Source organism: Caretta caretta, chromosome 1 (genome assembly GCF_965140235.1).
Source record: "Caretta caretta isolate rCarCar2 chromosome 1, rCarCar1.hap1, whole genome shotgun sequence".
Lineage (NCBI taxonomy): Eukaryota > Metazoa > Chordata > Testudines > Cheloniidae > Caretta > Caretta caretta.
In genome coordinates, this window is record NC_134206.1 from 254,243,918 (window position 1) to 254,263,808 (window position 19,891).

At 40.6% G+C, this 19,891-nt stretch overlaps 1 protein-coding gene across 1 annotated transcript in view; it reads right to left on the reverse strand.

The window, feature by feature from the left end:
• The window catches only part of ALDH1L2 (aldehyde dehydrogenase 1 family member L2), a 52,026-nt gene that overhangs the window by 16,264 nt on the left and 15,871 nt on the right, over positions 1 to 19,891 (reverse strand). Inside the window, exons 3-11 of the mRNA XM_048831906.2 lie at positions 18,903 to 19,137; positions 17,067 to 17,232; positions 15,731 to 15,832; positions 11,873 to 11,962; positions 8,612 to 8,746; positions 7,484 to 7,609; positions 4,725 to 4,816; positions 3,164 to 3,311; positions 1,072 to 1,191 (exon numbers count right to left, since the gene is read on the reverse strand). Coding sequence (XP_048687863.1) covers positions 1,072 to 1,191; positions 3,164 to 3,311; positions 4,725 to 4,816; positions 7,484 to 7,609; positions 8,612 to 8,746; positions 11,873 to 11,962; positions 15,731 to 15,832; positions 17,067 to 17,232; positions 18,903 to 19,137 — 1,214 coding nt within the window. The remainder of the gene's footprint in view (positions 1 to 1,071; positions 1,192 to 3,163; positions 3,312 to 4,724; positions 4,817 to 7,483; positions 7,610 to 8,611; positions 8,747 to 11,872; positions 11,963 to 15,730; positions 15,833 to 17,066; positions 17,233 to 18,902; positions 19,138 to 19,891) is intronic.

A 19,891-nucleotide genomic window follows, 5' to 3' on the forward strand; every position in this document is an offset into this window, starting at 1 on the left:
AGCCAGAATTCTGGATCCCTCTTCCCTCAAACTCTGCTAACAGCAGAGCACACCCTCATGCCTTATTTTATTTCTTCAAAGATCACATTAACTTACTGATGTGACAATGAAGACGTGGAAAAGCTTAGTGTCTGGCACGACAATAGAATGCCTAAAAATTCTAGAATACCATCTGGATATTGCCTCCCTGGAATGGTGTATTTGTTACATGTATCACCATAGATGGACACTTATATTTAAGATGCCTTAAGAGAATACCAAACTGCTCAGGCTGTACTTGGTTCTGGCCTCATTAATAATGGTATAACTAGCTCCATTGACTTAAGTGGAATTCAGTTACTCCTGATTTACAGGTTTCAGAGTAGCAGCCGTGTTAGTCCGTATTGGCAAAAAGAAAAGGAGTACTTGTGGCACCTAATTGTTAGTCTCTAAGGTGCCACAAGTACTCCTTTTCTTTTTTCCTGATTTACAGTGGCATATATGAGATCATAATCAGGGCTGTTATTTATAACTTTTCAGTTAACAGTTGCTCAGCCAAGATTTGGTACTTTTTGGAAAAAAAATATGCATATTGAGAAGTCATTTTAAAAAGTGATTTAAAAGGACACTTTCAAGGCAAATTTCCCCTAAACTTTTACAAAACTTCTGACCAAGAGAAATGTGCTCAAGACACTAACAAAAATCCCAGTGGAAACATTTTTTAAAAGAACAAATAAGTATCCCCCTGCTCTGTCTGCAAAGTATGAGAACCTGCTAGTGAAACTGACTTAAAACAGATTAATTTCACTATGTTTATAATCAGCCAGTTTTCACTATGCTGCCTAAAATGCAAAAAGCGAATAAAAAGCATAAAAACTGAAAAGTAAATTAGATTAAATTATTAACATTTCAAGATAACTAAAAGTTGAAGAAATTTTTTAAAAAGTTTTGATTGTAAAATAGTAAAGGATTCTTTTTAAATGTACTACATAATTTTCAACTTGGCAATATCCTTTTAATGTTTCAGATTATTTATCCAGAAATGTAGTATTCAGAATAAGCCAGTATTTATCATATGCAGAAATTACTCACTGATCCATCTGTTGGGTTTATAGTGTCATATGTTTTTCCCTCTTCAGCATTCATAAACTGTCCATTTATAAAACACTGGTAAGGCATCTTCACATTCATATTGTTAACATTTTTTGAAACCTATCAGTGAAAGAAACACAACATTTCATGATTTTGTCGTGAGTCTCATGACCATTATTGTTTTCCTTAAAGCACCAGCTCCTGGAGTCAAGTGGATATGTGATGATTTTAGCCTTCATTCTTAAAAAAAAAAAAAAAAAAATCTAGCTCTTGTGGCTATGGAGAAGGCTTCAAAATGTGAGCTCGGTGCACCCTAAAGGCTGGAAAAGCAGAAAACAAATAAAAAGAACCCCAAATCTATTGTTACTTAATCTCATGATTTTAAAGCCAATCTCATGATTTTTGACAGGTTTCAGAGTAGCAGCTGTGTTAGTCTGTATCCACAAAAAGAAAAGGAGGATCCGATGAAGTGAGCTGTAGCTCACGAAAGCTTATGCTCAAATAAATTGGTTAGTCTCTAAGGTGCCAAAAGTCCTCCTTTTCTTTTCATGATTTTTGGTGAGCCTGACTCATAATTTTTGAACATTTGGGGTTGGCAATACAGCATATATGGCTGTCAGTATCCACCGCTAAGGCAAAACTAAATAGGAATTGTACTTCCTCCGAGGAGATGAGCCCAAATTATTAAATGGATTAATTAATCTGTATGGTTTTACTAGTGGATATCCAGGATCAAATCATCATTAGAGCCTCAATACAGCAAGGTATTAAAATAGGTGTGTGACTAAGTAGGTTTATAATCCAACTGAAGTCAACAGCCCTACTTATGTGTTTAAAGTTACTGTGACTCTAAGAGCTCCTTTATGTCAATTAGTAAAGGGCTCATCCAACACAATGTTGGCAGAATATTTAGCCAAGCAGGGACCTGTAAGGTATCATATGAAAACGGGTGACATGCTGGTCACGAATATTGTTGCATGATGTATGTACAAGTTGTTCATAAAGACTTTATGTATGTGTGCTGGAAATAAGTTCTTGTAATATGTTTTGGAGGCAGCTGATAAACAAGCCTGCCCTTAACAAAGGAATATAGATTTACCTGTCTGCATGGCTCTAGTTATGAGAAAACAGCATGGCTTAATCACAAGCAAAGGACAATGAAAGTACAGTTGCATCTAAGGTAAAGAAAGTGATCAAGTCAACTGAGAAAGCAAATTGACAAGAGGATGAAGAAAGAGCTTGGTGCCCAAAGAACAAGCAGCAGGGGAGAGGAACTTTGTCTTGGTTTACTTTTCAAAGAATACATTTCAAAAGTTTTCTGGACTATGAAAGGGAACAAAGGGGACTCCTTTGTTATCCATCTCTTTGGGGACAACGTGATAAGCACTCTCTGATTCTGTAAAAAGTGGTCGATCCTCCTGCCTGAGTGACTAGAGATGCTCATAGCTTGATGTAAGTGAAGAAGCTGCTTAGGCAAAGATTGTAGCTTGATTTGGTTTTATATCCCTACCTATCCTGGACAGCCATTGATGGGCCTATCCTCCATGAATTTATCTATTTCTTTTTTGAACCCTGTTATAGGCTCGGCCTTCACAACATCTTCTGGCAAAGAATTCCACAGGTAGACTGCATTGTGTGAAGAAATACTTCCTTTTGTCTGTTTTAAACCTGCTGCCTATTAATTTCATTGCGTGCCCTGTAATTCTTGTGTTAGGAGAAGGAGTAAATAATACTTCCTTATTTACTTTCTCCACACTGGTCATGATTTTATGTATCTCTATCATATCCCCCTCCGCCCCATGCTAGGGTTCCTTGGAGGAGAGTCTGTTGCTGTTTTCCTCAGAAAAGCAGATTTTTTGTGGGCATGATGACAGAGATACATGAGCAAGGCACTCTAAGGAAGTTTACAATACCTACGTGTGCAATACGCATGAATCCATCCACTGCTATTGATCTCCCAGTTTCATGAGCAATGGAATTCACCAAATTTCACCTCCATCCCCAGTCACAAATAAATGCAAACTACAGAAACGAACCCAACACTCCATCAAAGAAAGTGGGTAAAATGTCAATAAAACCAAAAAAGGCTTACATAATCTATGACTAATTCTTCTTCTTCATCCTCTCCCCTCAGTTTCCTCACAGCCATCTGAATAAAGTCTGCAAACTTAGTGGCCATATACACATCTTCATTTTGCAGCTGAAGTCCACCATATTTTTGTTTGATCTCTTCAATCATTCTGAAAATTGCAGAGAAATAGTAGGTTGATCTTTACACTGAAGTATTGTTGAGACAGTCAATTATTTGGAGTAGGGTTTTGGTTGGTTGTGTACAATGTGTTGGCTTTTTTGTGTGCATGCTATTACTCTGTAGCTGTACTGTATTACTGCTAGCCATTGGGCTATATGGGGTCCTCAGTTATACACAGCAATTGTGGAGGTGTTATTAGGGTCAGAATTTGGCCCAATGGCTTTGAAATACTCTGAGGTAACATTTTAGGAATAAATGGCAAATGATGAACATTGTGTCCCATGTAACAGGATGCGCTCCGTTCCTGCCTTCTAGCTTCACAGAAACTGCTCAGACTTCACCAGTTAGTTATCCACACAGTGCAGTTTAGTTCAGATTCCTGCGCCAACCCCCTTACAGTTCTGTGCAACAATGCTATTTGCAGTGTCCCTTGTATCATCAGCCCTGTCCCCGGGGGTCTGAGAGGAGAAGTGGTCTCCCTTCCTTGAGAGCTCTCAAAGTTTGGACTTGGACTCAGCCCTGCTCCTCTCCCCTTGCACTTCCTTCCTGTGCCTTTTTAATCACTCCTCAGATGATGGGCTAATTAATCCATTAGCTCACCCAGTCTGATTAGCAGATTCCATTCCATTCCCCATTCAGACCTCTCTGGGGAAACAAATTAGTGCCAGAGAGATCAGCTGACTGGCTAGCTCCCAGCACTGTTACCTCATGCAGGTATTGTTCACTCTATTTAGTGCAGCTCAGGAGTTGTGAATCATGTCATATTTGGTGGATTATTAATAGCAATGATTTTGGTAAAACTCTCAAGGGCTTCTCATGTGATGGCTGTGGACATTTGGGGTAAAGAAAGGAGCGATGCTCACTGATGTGACCTGACACAGCATGGTGACCTCACTGCATTTGGGAATAGTGGGCTCAACCCTCCTTGCGCATATCCCCACTGATCTGAATGGAAGTTCGGCACACAGCTGCAGAATTGGGCCCACGGATTTGGACTAGCTGTGTCAGAGCTCTACAAATATCTGCCATGGTACTCCCTTAGTTTTGGGGCTAATCCTGCCCTTGTTATTCAGGCAAAACTCCAATTGAGGACAATGTCATGAGAGTCAGGAGTATTGCTTGAGTAAGCAGGGCAAGGGCCCAATCTTGCACTGACTTTGGTTGGTGAAGGATCTGATGTGGCACTGGGATCACCTTATTAGGTTTCTGGAAGTAGGAAAAGGAAGTGGTTAGTGTGGTGAAAAAATGCATTTAAAATCATTTTCTCTTTACTGTTTTGTGACTTCTGATTGGGGAAGAGTGGGGAAAGGAAAAAAATCACAGATATCATGAGAACCATAACAAGGTCACAACTATCATTTATCGCTTCGAAACATGGCTATTTAAAATATAAAAAAGTTACCTGACAACATGCATCGAGGATGCTCCAGATTTGAAGAAGTCTGTAGAATCCTCAATTACAGCAACATTGCTCAAAATTCCCTTCCAAATGGACTAAAAAGTATAGAAAATAAATGAGGCATTAATACAAACAAACCCCTCTAATGGCATAAAACATCAGTTCACTGACACTAACCTAGGTCTGTGTGTATATTTTTAAACATAACAGCTTCTTTAAAATCAATTACTTCTAGAGATAATAAAAGAGGAAGCCAGAAAAGCAAATGAGGATTTTTGCTGTAACCACCATGCTAATGATTTGCATGTATACAGTTTGCATTTTTTTTAGTGTGGCAGGTGAAATTACTGTTGACCCTTTGGCCTGAGCAGTTAGCCAGCATGCGGGGCTTTGCAGGTTTGTTTTGATTTGGGGAACTGATGTTATTAGTTGTCTGAGTACAAGCTATTTCTTTGTTGCAATCAGGGGCAGCAGAATGAGGTTGCGGGCCATGGAAACATTGTAGGTGCTGATATATGTTTCCTCTCCCACAATATCTCATGAAGGTGAGAGTGGAACCTGGTTATGCTTCCACCCCTGCATGCATGCATTGGGGACAGAGGTGAGAGCGGAAGCCTGAGGAGTGGCTGGAGATCAGGCTGGCTGTTAGGAGGCAAGTAGGAACAGACAGCTCTCCTCTCCCCACCTTCCAGCAACCACAGGTCCCAGCAGAGACATCCAGTCCAGGGAGGAACATATGCCCCAGCTGCCAGGTTGTGGGAGAGTGCACAGGCACCTGGGTTGGGGGCAGGAGAGCACTGGCACATAGGGCATCAGCTGCTGAAGAACTGCCGGGACGCCCATTCCCAGCCAGCATCCGGCTTCCACAGGGAAGAGAGCTGCGGGCTGGGCAGCTCCCACCAGCTTCCGATCTGCTAGCTCCTCGCAGGTGGTGACCGTTTTCAAACTGTGGGGCACATCTCCTTAGGGCAGCGGGCCACCCAGTTTGAAAACCTCTGTGCTAAATAGAAGGCAGAAATGACTCCATGTCCTCCCCCATGTGTTGCCTCTAGTTTGGGGGGGCAATGCCCCCCATGCCCTCCCCAATCGCCACCCATTTACAGAGCACGTACACAAAGTCCTGGTTCCCCGAACACGGTAGGAACAAATAGCAGCAGGCAGTTTCTTTGCTCATATTTTCCAAGCCTGCCTCTGCAGAAAGTCCTGTGCTCCAAGGAGCTCTGTCCCTCTGCTCCCTCTCAGGGCCATGCTTCATTCTCTTGCTTCCTGGTGACCTTCTCACCACACAGCTTGCCAAGCAATCCCTTTTAGGCTGTGCATTTGCCATCACTCCCAGGGAACTGCTCAGATTTTGCTATGTGGCCAGTTATCTTGGGCGGTAGTCTCCCATTATTTCCAGCAATTGTTACATAAAATGGGTTTAACTGCTCCTTCCCCCTAGCCTGAAAGAAGGGTGGTTAGCACACCCATTGGCTTCAACCAGATCTGCAATAGTCTAAAGCTCAAAGACCCACTTGACAGCCATTAGCACCTTCCAGCATAACGTTCCATTATTAGTAGTAGTACTATAAAAATATTCCCGTTGTGCATGAAAATTATTTTCCCTAATATTACGTTGTATAACAATGCAACAAAATACAGTGCAATACCAACAGTTTTCTTGCCTATCTTTCTTATAACCTTAATCTTCCAAATAACACCACCACTTTAGATGTATAGGATCTGATCCCCTGAGGTGTGAAGAGGGCGGGCTGAGGAGGACTGGAGGATTTGGTAGTTGGGTATGTGCAGCAGGGACTTTTGGCACTGGGGAAGGGCTGCGAGGTAGTGCTATAGAATAAATACTCTAGATGGATATTTCTGTTAAAATGGCGGTGTAATTGCTGCGAATGTGCACATTTAAATTGTTACAAATCAGTTTCAAGTTGTCTCCACTGAGTCAAATAGGGCAATTCACACCCCTAAGAAATATTGTTTCTTAGGCTATGTCTACACTATGCAGCCATGTACAGGTCAGACTTCTGTATCAGACAAAGACTGACTACAGGACTTTCATCTCAGAGAGAGACCCAAGAGATGTGTCTTCCGTAAGATCCTTTAATGTTCTGCCACGTATGGCTGAGGTTAAATATGGAATGTCACACATGGTGCACTATATACACTGAACAGTATAATACAGTGTAGCATTCCGTTACAGGAACCCTTGAGTATGAACCCGCAGCATCCCCACCGGGGAGTCCAGCACAGCACTTTCATGCGCAATGATCTTCACGGCCCCAGAGTCTGAACTGCGGGGCAGTGTAGACAAGCCCGCAGATTCTGTTTTAGAAATAGGATCAAATCTTGCTGCTGAATGTTTCCATGAAAAAAATGATGCCAGCTTCTCCAGTTTGTTTGGTGTCTGAAGGCCCCATTGTTGAGGGAGAGGTCATGCTGGTTCTCTGACTCTGCTTTGAAGTGTGTCTGCCACTCATAGGATATAATCCAAAATCATTCTCTTCTCGACCTGGTCTTTAGAATCAATCACTTATATCTAAAGAAAAAGCTTCTAGGACCATATATACATTTGTAAACGCCTACCCTGATCTCCAAACACATCTGAAACTAATTTCAATAGCTTAACATTCATTCTTGTACTTTTGTATATATTTTGTTAAGAAATAACTTGCACCTTTAAATAAAAGTTATATCATGTCTGTACCTAGACATCTTTAATGCTTTTCTGTAAACTAATATCCTGCTGAACTAGTTTACAGAATTACCTTGATATCTTCCGCCATCTTTTTCTCCTCTTCTGTAAGTTCTATGACAGACATGTCATCAGATGAAAAGTATTTAGATGCAGGGATCATTTTTCCATCTTCAAATTGTAGATTTCTCACCAACAACTGAAAAAGAGGGGATATGATTTAAGTTGATGGAAAGGCTGTAAAACGTACTAAGGAGAAATTAATGTGTTAATTCAAATAATAATGAAATGAGTAAGTGTCTGGTAGGAAATCTCAAATCTGTGATAAAGATATCTTTAAATATTTTCTTCACCACAAACTATAGTAAATACAGGTACAATTTAACAGATCATAGAAATTAACATATGATGGGGGGTAAGGAAATGCCTGTAAGGATCAGTGGGACATGAACACAGACCTGCAAGGTTACTGGACAACCACCATCCCCACGCTGCCACCTGGTGGCATCTGGAACCTAGTTACTCCCTGCAAACAATCTGCTGAGGTTCGCGGGAAGTTCTACCCAGAGTAATCTGACTGACACTGGTTTTAGCAATCCCTGATTGGCACCTTGTCCCTGTATAAGTCCATGGGGCGTACCAGCAAGTGCCCAGGCAACAATGAGAATCCTTAGCTACTCATCATGACTACCCTGCTTCTCTGTTAGTGAGCTCCTGGTTCTGATCTCAGCTCTGACTTCAATTCTGACTCCCAATCGACCCCTGGAACTCTGACACGGACCCAGTATCGGCCAGATTCCTGACTCTGTCTCTGACCCTCAGCTTTGCTCATAACTCTGACTTAACCATTAGCTTGATTCTTAACCCTGATCCTGGCTCTGAACCCTGCTTTCAGTTCTGGGATCCCAAGCTCCCACCACTAGTCCTGCCTACCTTCACCCAGGATCCTGACAATACCTAAGATAAAGAACAGAATAGCATTTAGCATTCTTCATGAAATAACAGAAGATTGACATGTTCATGGCTGATTACCTGGCTGCTATCACTAGCATTGCAAAGATTACATTTGGATTTGAATGGCATGAAATTTCCATACAGTTTACATTTTCTCCTAATGTTGATCAGTCCATACAGTTTTTCACCTCCCTTACCCGTGTCCCCCCGCGCCCCTGCTACACTATTTATCTTGTTGAACACTTACCATCTTTCCATCATTACCAAAAAGAACTAGGCCATTTTTGGTTATAAGCCCAGATTTTGTGGTGCCTTTTATTGCCAACGGTTGTCCAGGAGGCACTGGTCCATCAAGTAATGATGATCCATAGAAAGTAACCATCTACAAAACAAAATGAATGACAGATGCATAGGCTCTAAATCTCTCTCAACATGCTGAAAATGCAATGACACTGTTTTCCGGCTGTTAATGGGGGACAGGCCTTTTGTTCCCTTTACTTGTAAACTGCAAAAATTGTGTGACTATATTATCTGTGGGGCTTCACAACCCACCATATGCAACTCTTTGTCCAAATGCAAGCCCAGGAAAATCCTGTGAGGGACAGCTACTTAAGAAACAAGGGCCTGGCCTGGTGTTGTCTTCTTACACCGCAAGCTTTGGGAGGCAAACACAGTATCCATCTCAGTGTTTACATAGTGCTTACCACAGTGCGGCGCAGATCCCGATTAGGGCCTGTGAGCAATATGGTAATATAAATATTAAATAATAATTATAATGACTAAATTGAGTATGCTTGGAAAATCTCCTAACGTTATTTACTAGGACTCAACCGTGAGCTCTGCTGTGGACCTGTGCAGGGGCCAAAGAGGGCACAAGGAGCCCCCCTTACTCCCCTAGACAGGATACCTACATCACCAGAACCTGTAGGGGAGGGATAGTAGCTGCCAGCAAGCTGCTACTACGCCCCCAACCTTGACTCATCCTGGTCGATACGAAGTGGGTGGGCCAGAGTTTTGGCTCTGGTCCCAGTGTACCAGTGAGCACAAGGAAGCTAGTGCAGAAAGGGAAGCAATCTGAGCTAGCAAATGGACTGGTGCAGAGGACTTCCCCAATCCTGAGCAAGGAGGAACCAGGACCAGGCTGTGACTATCAAAGTCACAATCTGATTCCTGCCCTGCTCCTAGGGTAGTGCAGCTATCTGCTGCCTCTTACTCGGGCTGGACTGTAGGATTAGAATCCAGCCCATAGGGAGAGCCAACCAAAGGCTGGTTTGGTAGCTAAGCAACTATCATGAAGCCATTAAAGTAACTTTGATCTGGTCTCGATATACTTACTCCTGCCTCCGTGCTGGGAGCTGGACTAAAGGACCTCTTGAAGTCCCTATGTTTCTATGATTCTATGACTTTAAAACATTTTAAACAAGGAACATTTGGATCAAGGACATACTGCCTTTTATCAAATTGAAAAGAACAGCTTTGTGATAAACGGTGATTTACTTTTCTTTCTGGTAAATGGTTCCAGCATTCAAGGCCAAAAATCCTTTAACAATAATTCATTTTGTATTTCAATGGCTCGCAATATTATATTCTGGTGTTACCTTGAGACATTAGTATCTCATTATCATTATGTGATATCTCATCATATCTCATTACATAAAGTAAAACTATTTCCCCTTGTTTATTCCCCACCCCACCCCACACTTTTCCTCAGATGTTCTTGTCAACTGCTGGAAATGGCCCACCTTGATTATGACTACAAAAGGTTCCCCCCCCCACAGGTAATAGCTCATACAGTGAGTATGGTAACACCCATTGTTTCATGTTCTCTATGTATATAAATCTCCCCACTGTACTTTCCACTGAATGCATCTGATGAAGTGAGCTGTAGCTCACAAAAGCTTATGCTCAAATAAATTTGTTAGTCTCTAAGGTGCCACAAGTACTCCTTTTCTCATTATGAACAGTAATGTCTAGCTATTTCCTACAGTATCTGGCATGATCTGGCTCTGCTCTCTCTGCTTATGGATTTGAACTAGAGCTCAGTCCCTTTCAGACACACGCTTTTATTTTTTCTTTGAACTAACTGACCCTATCAAATGGACTCACGTCTTGGACTTAGCCGTGATTTTTCTGGTGATTGATACTGTGACACTATGTCCCCCATATTCTTCATAGAGATATTGTTATGAGTATGGCATAATTATGATGTATTTTGTGCAAGATAAGGCATATGAGATATCATTGGAAAGGTTATGATTTACTGAATACGATTATCCCATCCGTATGCATGTATCATTTCTGAACCTGAAGTTAGGAATATTGACTATATCAATTACAAGTGGGTTTTCACCTGGGGAATGCCCACTCGACAGAACGCAGTCAGTCTGGATGGGCCATTAGCGAAAACAAGAGGTCTTAGAAGATGTTTATCACCCACAGAGAGTCCTTCCTGAGGGTGTTACAACCAGCCTCTGAGTTATGGCTACAGAAGCATGTGACCAAGTCACCTGGTACTGGAATCCATCTTGGAATACCAATGTTTTTCCACTGACTGGCATCAGAACTACGGAAACAAAGGGTTCCTGCCATATGCAAAAGCTGTTTAAGGCAGGGGAGTGACATCATCGTGGTTTGTTCTTCACTGTCTCCCTGCCCAAGATGACTGCTGTAAACACCTAAGACTGAACTGGGAAAGAAAGGACTGAACCCAGACTAGAGGATGTCTGGCCTGTGAAAGGAATATCTGGAGTTTTAAGATGCAAGCAAGTCTCTGCAATCTGCCTAAAACAACATTTAGGGTGAAAATTTGCTGCTTATAACCAGTTTCTTTAGTATATTAAGCTTAGTTTGCGTGCTTGTTTTATTTACCAGGTAATCTGCTTTGATCTGATTGCTATCCCTTATCACTTAAAATCTATCTTTTGTACTTAATAAACTTGTTTTCATTTTGTCTAAAACCTGGTGTGTGGAATTCATAACTGGGGGTGCTAAAAGCTGTTGCATCTCTCTCTCCACATTGAGGAAGGGGACAATTTTCATGAGCTTACGCTGTGCAGTTCTCTGTGCAGTGCAAGATGGTATAATTTTGGGTTTGCACTTCAGAGGAGGATGTGCACTTGAGTACTGGGCAGTTCCTTAGCATGTGTGTGTAAAGCTGCAGCTGGTTGTGTCCCTACCTGTATGTGTGCTGGTTAAGTGCAGTCTGAAGCATGAGGAGAGCTTGGCTGGCTTTGCCTCAGCAATACAGAGTAAAGAGAGCCCAGGCTGTTGGGTCAGGTGGTCTCAGTGGTACCCCGGTTACAAGTGGCACCCTGGGGGCGGGGAGGGGAGGGCAACCCATCACAGGTACATTTTATTAAGTGACTTGATCTATATTCTGATTGTTATCAACGGGAGTTACATGTGATCACCAAAAGGAGGCTGCATCTCATCTGTAACTTTTATTACAAAAGCAAATAACAAAGATGGTATGAAAAGTAAGGAAACACTTAAATTTCACATATCATACCTGGCCATCAATCACTGTCCAAGCTCCAGGTACTTTATCATGCCCTCGGATCCAGTTATGCAAAGCTTCTGCAGGCTTGTCCCAAGAAATCTAGGAAATCAAGACACATGATCTGATTCTTTCCTATCTGGCTATAAATAAAGATAACATTTCTTTCCAATAATAACAGCAACAAGTTGTTTCTCTCTTTCAGTTGTTTATTTAAGAATCTAGAAGGGGTCTTGGAAAGGAAAGGAAAGGAAAGGAAAGGAGACATTCTCCAGATGGCTAGTCATCAGAGTTGTAAATTGGGACACTATGAATCTTACTCAAAACTGCTTCTGCACAAGCTTTCCTTTTCAAAGTCTCTAATTCATATGATAAGTATGAGGATCACACAAGGAGGATGCAAGGGTCCCACTTTATAAAGTTTTTATGACAGATTATATTCATGTTAAAGACACAAGCAGTATGTATGTGTTAGAGATGGGTACAATCACATCAGTAAAAAGAGTCACATATAGTTATAAGCAACCTGTGGGACTCTATAACAATTGATTAACCATTTATTAAAACACTAATCATGTATTAACCCTTTATCATCTCTTTATTAAGCGAAACATTAATACAGCCTGGGATTCACACAAGGTATTCAAAGAATGAGCCAGTTTAATGCAAGGAACAAGCATGGATCAGGCTGCATTAAGGATCCTTTAGCACAGCCCATCTATGACCCTTGTAATCCTACACAATGCATGCATGATGTTAGCACTTCTGTTGCTATGGGATATGATATGGACTTAAAAAAATATTTATTACAGAACCAAGCCCATGATATTCAGTGGTCTCTCTAGTTTAAACTCAGAGAACATTTTACAGCTATGTTATAAGCTGATGACAACACAGTTTTACAACAGAGAAAAGAAAACATTGCCTCATCCAGCTCTCCTTACTCAGGCAGAACTCGCAATGAACTGAGTCTGAGTGAGGAGAACAGGGTTGGGACCACAGACACAAATTTAACAAGTGTCATAACTCTACAATAATAGATAAATAAAACTAAACGACTCTAAGGCTTCCTTAATAACTCATTTTAATTTTACATGCATCATTTAAGTTAAACAACAGTCCTCGTTTTTCCTTGACAGGTTTCAGAGTAGCAGCCATGTTAGTTTGTATCCGTAAAAAGAAAACAAGTACTTGTGGCACCTTAGAGACTAATAAATTTGTTAGTCTCTAAGGTACCACAAGAACTCCTTTTGTTTTTCCTTGCGTCATCCTCAGCAGCACCCCTCCAGTGTGCCTGGTCTAATATGCATCTTCCCGGGGGGGATTATCAGAACAGCTAGGACTCAGCCATCCTTCCTTACCCTGTTTTGCTGGTGTCCATGATGTCCAGCAGTGTATGGGGACAACCAGAATATGATCCAAGATAATTATCTTTCTAGATCTGGGATCATTTTGGGAAATTCACCTGTAGATCTGTGTGTCTCTTCAAAAATGTTAGTCAATAACTTTTTAGGCAGAAAAAGGCAGTAGGCAGCATTTTATACAAAGACTGTCTATAGAGGCTACAGATTGAAAGCTTTGCTATGCTGGTTTTTTTACACCTCCTGTTATCAATAGTTTGCACTGTTGTAGCAAAAATAATGGAGGAGTCACAGATAGCACTCTATATAATTTATGGTGGCTTTCCCAGCCTTGGATAAGGTCCCTGCTTAAATAGGTAGAAAAAGCAAGGAAGCTTATTATACAACTGGTCCGGCATGAACAAACCATATAAAATATGTTCCCATTATAGTCCTTATATAGATAATTTAAAAAAAAAACGTATTTAAAACTCCATCTGTTTGACGGAGAATTAAATTTTCCCAGCATGAAATCTCTTTCTGGCAGAAAGTCCAGTGCTATTTGTTCGGGGGGCGGGGGAAGAAGGTCTAATCCAACTGCCTTTTTCCAGGCAGTCGGATATATTAAGAATACTAAGAAACAGCAACTGTGTAGATGATCCTAGATAGGACATTATGTTGCTAAATATAAAAAGCTGAAGCCAGGGCATAAGAGCTTTGCCTAGGGATCTATTACATCTCCGTGGAATTCATCCAGAAATTTGGGAGGAAAGGGATTCAATATCTTAAGATATTAATAATTTAAAATATATCAAAAAGTATCATTCTACCCTGTGAATACAGAGGAGGAATCACTGAATAAGCCTCTCCCTTTTTATTAGTGAAAAGAATGGAGGGTGGGATTTTCAGATCCATCTAAGTGACTTAGGAACACAGGTCTCATTTACTTTCAATAAGATTTGTGCTCTTAAGTCCCTTAGGTGCTTTCAAATTCATAGAAGCCAGATCCAACAGTCCATGAAGTCAATGGAATCCTTTCCATCAGTCTCGGGAGGCTATGGATTAGGTCCTTGAGGAATAACACCATATTTTAAAATACCAACAGAACACTAGTCATTAGAAGTAGTTGTAATATTTATTTGTAAAATACAAGATCCATTTTAAATTATGTAACTTGAGTCTGAACGCTCTCCCTCTGAAGTAAATGGCAAACTTGAAATGATTGAAATGGGAGCAGGAGCAGGCCCTTACTGTGCAGAGTACTCTATCAAAGACTCAACAGAAGATTAAGTTTCATGAGTGATGGCCATGAGGAACCATATGGTCTCTTGGCACTTGCAGAACCAAATCCTGGGATAGGAAAGAACACAAACCAACCAAGCAGCTCTTGGGTTTGCGCTGTTCTCAGAAAAGGGAATCACAGTCTACTATTGCTTTTTATTTATCTTCTCCTCCCATCAGTTCTGTTCGCTCTCCCCCTATTTCTCTGAAAATGCTTCTCTGCCAACTTTTCCTTTGCCCATGCTGCTCAATTCCCTCCTCCCCTCTCTTCTGCGAATTCCTTGGCATCTCTTGCCTCTTCTCTGGCTGCAGGTCCTGCTGATGGCACCTGTCCTTAAGGCCTGTTCCTGTTACCTCTTGTAATCCTTCTCCTATGCAGATAATCTTTCTCCTTCTTGGTTTCAGCAGCTTTTAAGGAACAGTCTTGTTTATTTATTTATTTATTGCAAAGAAGAGGCTAGACATCTGTAAAAACAGCTGAAAGCAAAGAGAAGAAACCAATACTATGTGATCTCCTAGCTCTCTCTGTAGCACCAATAAGTATTTTGCAGATCATGAAAGGTTCATGGATCAGAGTTTGAGACTCCCTGATCCAGGTACTTTGTTAAAATGTAATCAAAAGTGAACATGGAAGTACAGAGCATATTTGTTTGACAGTAATAATAATAAAAACAGACGCAGAGAGGTTCCGTAACTTGCTCAAGGCCTGAGCGGAAATCAGAGCTGGGATTAGAATGCAGAAGACCCTGGCTCCTGCTCGTATATACACTCCATTAGATCTCATCTCTCTCTCTCAGGCAGGATGGGCATTTTACTACATGCATATCTCCTACGCACTGCTCCTGAGTTGTATGCTCCAGACTTCACATCTGACCTGGTTAACACATAATTAGTTCAGAGAGAGTATTTAGTACCACAACACACTGTCTTTAAAGACACTGTGTGTGGCACTAACTATACTCAGACAAGTTTGTGCAATTAGCCCCTTAATCTATTTTTGGAGCAATAATTTCTACGACTAGAGCTTGTAGAGAACAAGTCAGAATGATAAAATATTTCTGCACTTTCTATTTGTGTCAGACTTGTTCTTGCTAATTAGGACATGGTCCTCCACACACTAAAGTCAAAGCGACAATTCTCATCGACTTCCACTGGAGTAGTACCAATACTCCAGAGATCTTTTGGCACATTGAACATAAAGTGGAACTACATTGTTATTAGCAACACAGTGTTGTTAACACAACAGTACCTCTGCATTTTCTTTCTTCTGGATCCCTTCATATGTTGCCCCTTCTTCAGGCTGAGGCATCTGAGGAGCTTTACCATCAGCAATTAGCTGGACAGCTTCTACCTAAACAGGAAAAAAGCAGTTTTAATTGCTCCAATAGGCCAATTTTTCTCTTTGTTTACACATGCTCTGCCCTCAGTTATACTTATTAGAGTCAGTAGAAGTTTTTCCTATGTAGGGTACAGGACTTGGCTCCTTATTTATTTTTTAATCCAGGGTTGCTGAAGTGTAAGGGACTGATCCTGCAAAGACTTGTGCATTTGCTAACTTTATACACCGCAGGCCCATTCACATCAAGAGCATTACTCACTCACAGTGAATAAAGCTAAGCACTTGCATAATCCTTGCAGGATTGAGGCCTAGCTGAGGGCAGAATATGACCCTATATATTACATTCAGCCTTTCTGTTTTTAACAGTTTGCAAAAACAGCAATTACTTGGCAGATTCCTGTGTAAATCCCTGCCAATATTCAACAGGAAAGGAGGAGGGGATTTCTCAACTGTTCCATGCACATAGCACTTTTTAAAAACAAATTATGTTTTCTGTTATGTTTTGTGTGTATGTGTGATGCACCAGCACACACACCAAAGTCCACACTTTTAGGTTTAAATTTGACTTCCTGATCCACAAGTAAAATAAGGTTCTGGCAATTTTGCTAAACAACAGAGCCCAGACCTGCAAATCCTTAATCCCCTGCGTCATCTCACTGATTTCAATGGGATTACTCCTGTGAGTAAAGATCTACAGGCTGTGGTGCTCAGATATTAGCAAGGTACAGAAGAGTTAATTTCCGCTGGGGACACTGTCAAACTACAATTGTCTTTGTGCCTTCTGTGACATGTGGAAACAGTCACCTTTTTTTAAATAACAGAACAAAGGAAGCTCTAACAGAAATGTTGTCTCAAATTTTCATTTTTTTAATTTGAAAGCTCCAAGTCTCTGTTTTCTATGATGCTATAAACTATTTGCTGCTGATTAGTCCAGTTTAAAACAGGGCAAATTCAATGCAGGTGTAACTCTATTGAAGTCAAAGGAGTTACATCAGAGATGAATTTGGCTCATTGACTTCAGAGGGAGCAGGATTTATCCCCTACTCAAAATATTGTGGGCCTCCAGTGGTGTGAATGTGCATAGCTCCATTGAAGTCAATGGAATTACTCCAGCTGAAGATCTGGCCCAGTATATTCCAATTTCTTTAGTATCTAATTATATTTCATTTATCTTCAAATTCCAAGAGGATTAACTATGCCAGATTTTTCCTTTTAAAATTTCTGTATTCAGCACAGGCAGACTTACCATAGCTTTTATGCCTTCTGGGAAAAGAAAATTATTATATAAGTCATCCACGGTATCGTTCCGTCCTACATCACATTCCCGTTGCAGAAGAATTGGTCCAGTATCCAGACCATCATCAGCCCAGAAAATAGTAAACCCTGCTTTTTTATCTCCTTGAATTAAAGTCCTGCCAATAGAATATTTTAGAATAAATATAGAGGGAATGACCTTAGTCACAAATATCAGTCCATTTGATAGTTCATATGCCTGATACAGGCACAATATGGAGATGCATGTGTGTGGAGTCTAATCAGCTTTCTTAGTACAGTCACTTCATTGCTATTATTCAAGGAGCTACAGGCTTGACTCTGCTGATGTGTACACACAATGACATAAGCAAGGCTGTAGCCAATGTCTTATGCTTTGCAGTCCAGTCATTTTTGTTTCATAGTTTATTGTGCTAAATTTTAAATTAATTATAAATGGTACAACAAATGGCACAGAAGTTCTGCAGTGGGATGTGATACCATTTACAAGTTGGAACCATCAGTACTAACAAAACAAAATAGTACTAATGACTGTGGTTCTACACAGTCTTTTTCATGAACATCTCCAAGTCAGTTACTTAAAATTAACTAAATAAGCTTCACAATATATCTGAGAGGTAGGTAAGAGAAACAGAGGTGGCTTACTACTAAAATGTATTTCCAGGGTGGAACATGACAACTGTTTAACAAAGCACAGCAATGCTACACAACAGTCCTATTCCTATTAAGTGAATAGGAACATCATATCCAGTTATTGTCTTCAATGGAACTATGGTAAATTTACATCATTTCAGAATCTGGTCCTGAATTTTGAAAGAATGTTAGCCACACAGGTCCCAATTCCCCTTTGGAGCTACAGGCCCTCCACACTGCTGGAAATTAGGCACAATTGTCTCTACTTGTGTGGCTCAAAACTGACACACAAAATTAGTGAACACCTCTTAAACATTTGGCTGTATATAAATCACCAACATTATTTCCTGCATGATCTAAATGTTCCTTGGCAGCCTCCCACCTTAGTTTTTGCGGCTTCACAGAACAACAGCAAAAGCTGTAATGATTGCAAGTTGGTGGATTTGGAAAACTATAATGTGGGCAAAGAGGTGACTGCACTGCAGAAGTGAGATTCTCGGTCTCTGGAAATACTAGCAAAAATACCTAAGCTTGTCATATTACTGGCTCTGGCAACCTGAAACAGAACGTCCAACAGAAGAGAAGAGTTGCCTCGCAGATATGGCAGCAGCACTGATGTGCTATAATAGAGGGTATAAGTCTTCAGTGAATTCTAATTATGGTGGATTTAACTACTTAACGACGATTAGCAGCGGAAGATATGTTACTAAACCTCCTCATTCAGCAGTAAAAGTGCACCCCTATGTGTTTGAACTGAAAGAAGGCATGACATAAGGAAGGACAAGCAGGGCTTGTTTACAGATATAATAAAAGTTTACAGATATGTGAAACCTTACACAGATATGTAAGGCACATATCTAAACCTGTTTCAATTTCCTTCATTAAGTGTTCACCTCTTTCTTTTTATATACTGAATAGAGTTATGTGAGTGAAAACATACTAGGAACATGATTCATAACAGCAATCTCAGTAGAACACTGAGTAACAAAACTGGTTAAAAAAAATCAGCAAAAATTACACTGAGTCCATGGGCCAAACCTTCAATAAGGCAGCTCAGTCAAAGTCAATAGAATGATGCCAGTTTAAATCAGTTGAGGATCTGGTCTCTGTATCTTTCAGAGATATGGGAAATCTAAATAGCTTTGGGGCTTTTTGGTAAAAAAATAAATCATCTCACCAATTGATAGCTGAAGCTCCTCTGTGGCGGGGAAGGATGGATGGATGGTAGATAATTGATCCATGCTTAGGACTGTCAATAACATCCATAGGGATGAACTGTGTACAGAATGGAAGTACATTTAGATCTGCTCCAACTGATTTGTAGGCTTCAACTACTTCCCGGTTAGGCTTGCCCTTAACTCTCCATCTGGGGAACTTAAAAACAGGAGTGCCATCTTTCTCTGCTGCCAGTGCTAAAAAACAAGAAAAATACATCATTAAAAAAAAAAAAAAAGTATGTTACATTAAAAATTAAAATGTAACAAATAAGGATGACATAGTATGACAAATCAATCAGATAATTAAATAAAAAATGGCTTCTTTGTATTGATGCTAAAATGCCATTGTACTCTATTGCCCTGTATATACTAACCTGTGCCCACAGAATTCAGATACCTTTGTCGTGGGGAGCCTGTTACTCTTACTATATAGCACCACAAACAACTACTTTATGGTACTTGTCACAGGGTGGCTGGCTGGCTTCAGTGATTAAAGTAGGTTTAGCACCTCTATGCCAGAACAGGTGCCCCCAGTCAGGCCAATTAAGGGGGTGGAGCTGAACCTGGGTCAAGAGGGAGTTTCAGTAGGTACATCTATATTGCAATGCAAACCCAGGGTTTGAACTCAAACTCAAGCCTAACCCCCCTTCTTTCTACAAAACAATCACAACTTAACATACAGAAAGGAAGGTGAGCTATGAGACCTTGGTTGTGACAAACTAAACAGTCTCCAGGGTGCCAAGTTCCTTTTAGTATTACATAGTGAATCTCATACTCCAGTAAGAGAAATAGCATGTGGAAAGGCTAAAATTTCAGGGAGAAAGAGCACAGTAAGAGGGACAACTGTTTCACAAACAAAGGAGCAAGTATCATCACGTAGGAGGCCATCAAGGGAGAAGGTTGGCATAATAGTTAAACCAGGGTTAATAAATTATTTTTTGTCAAGGTC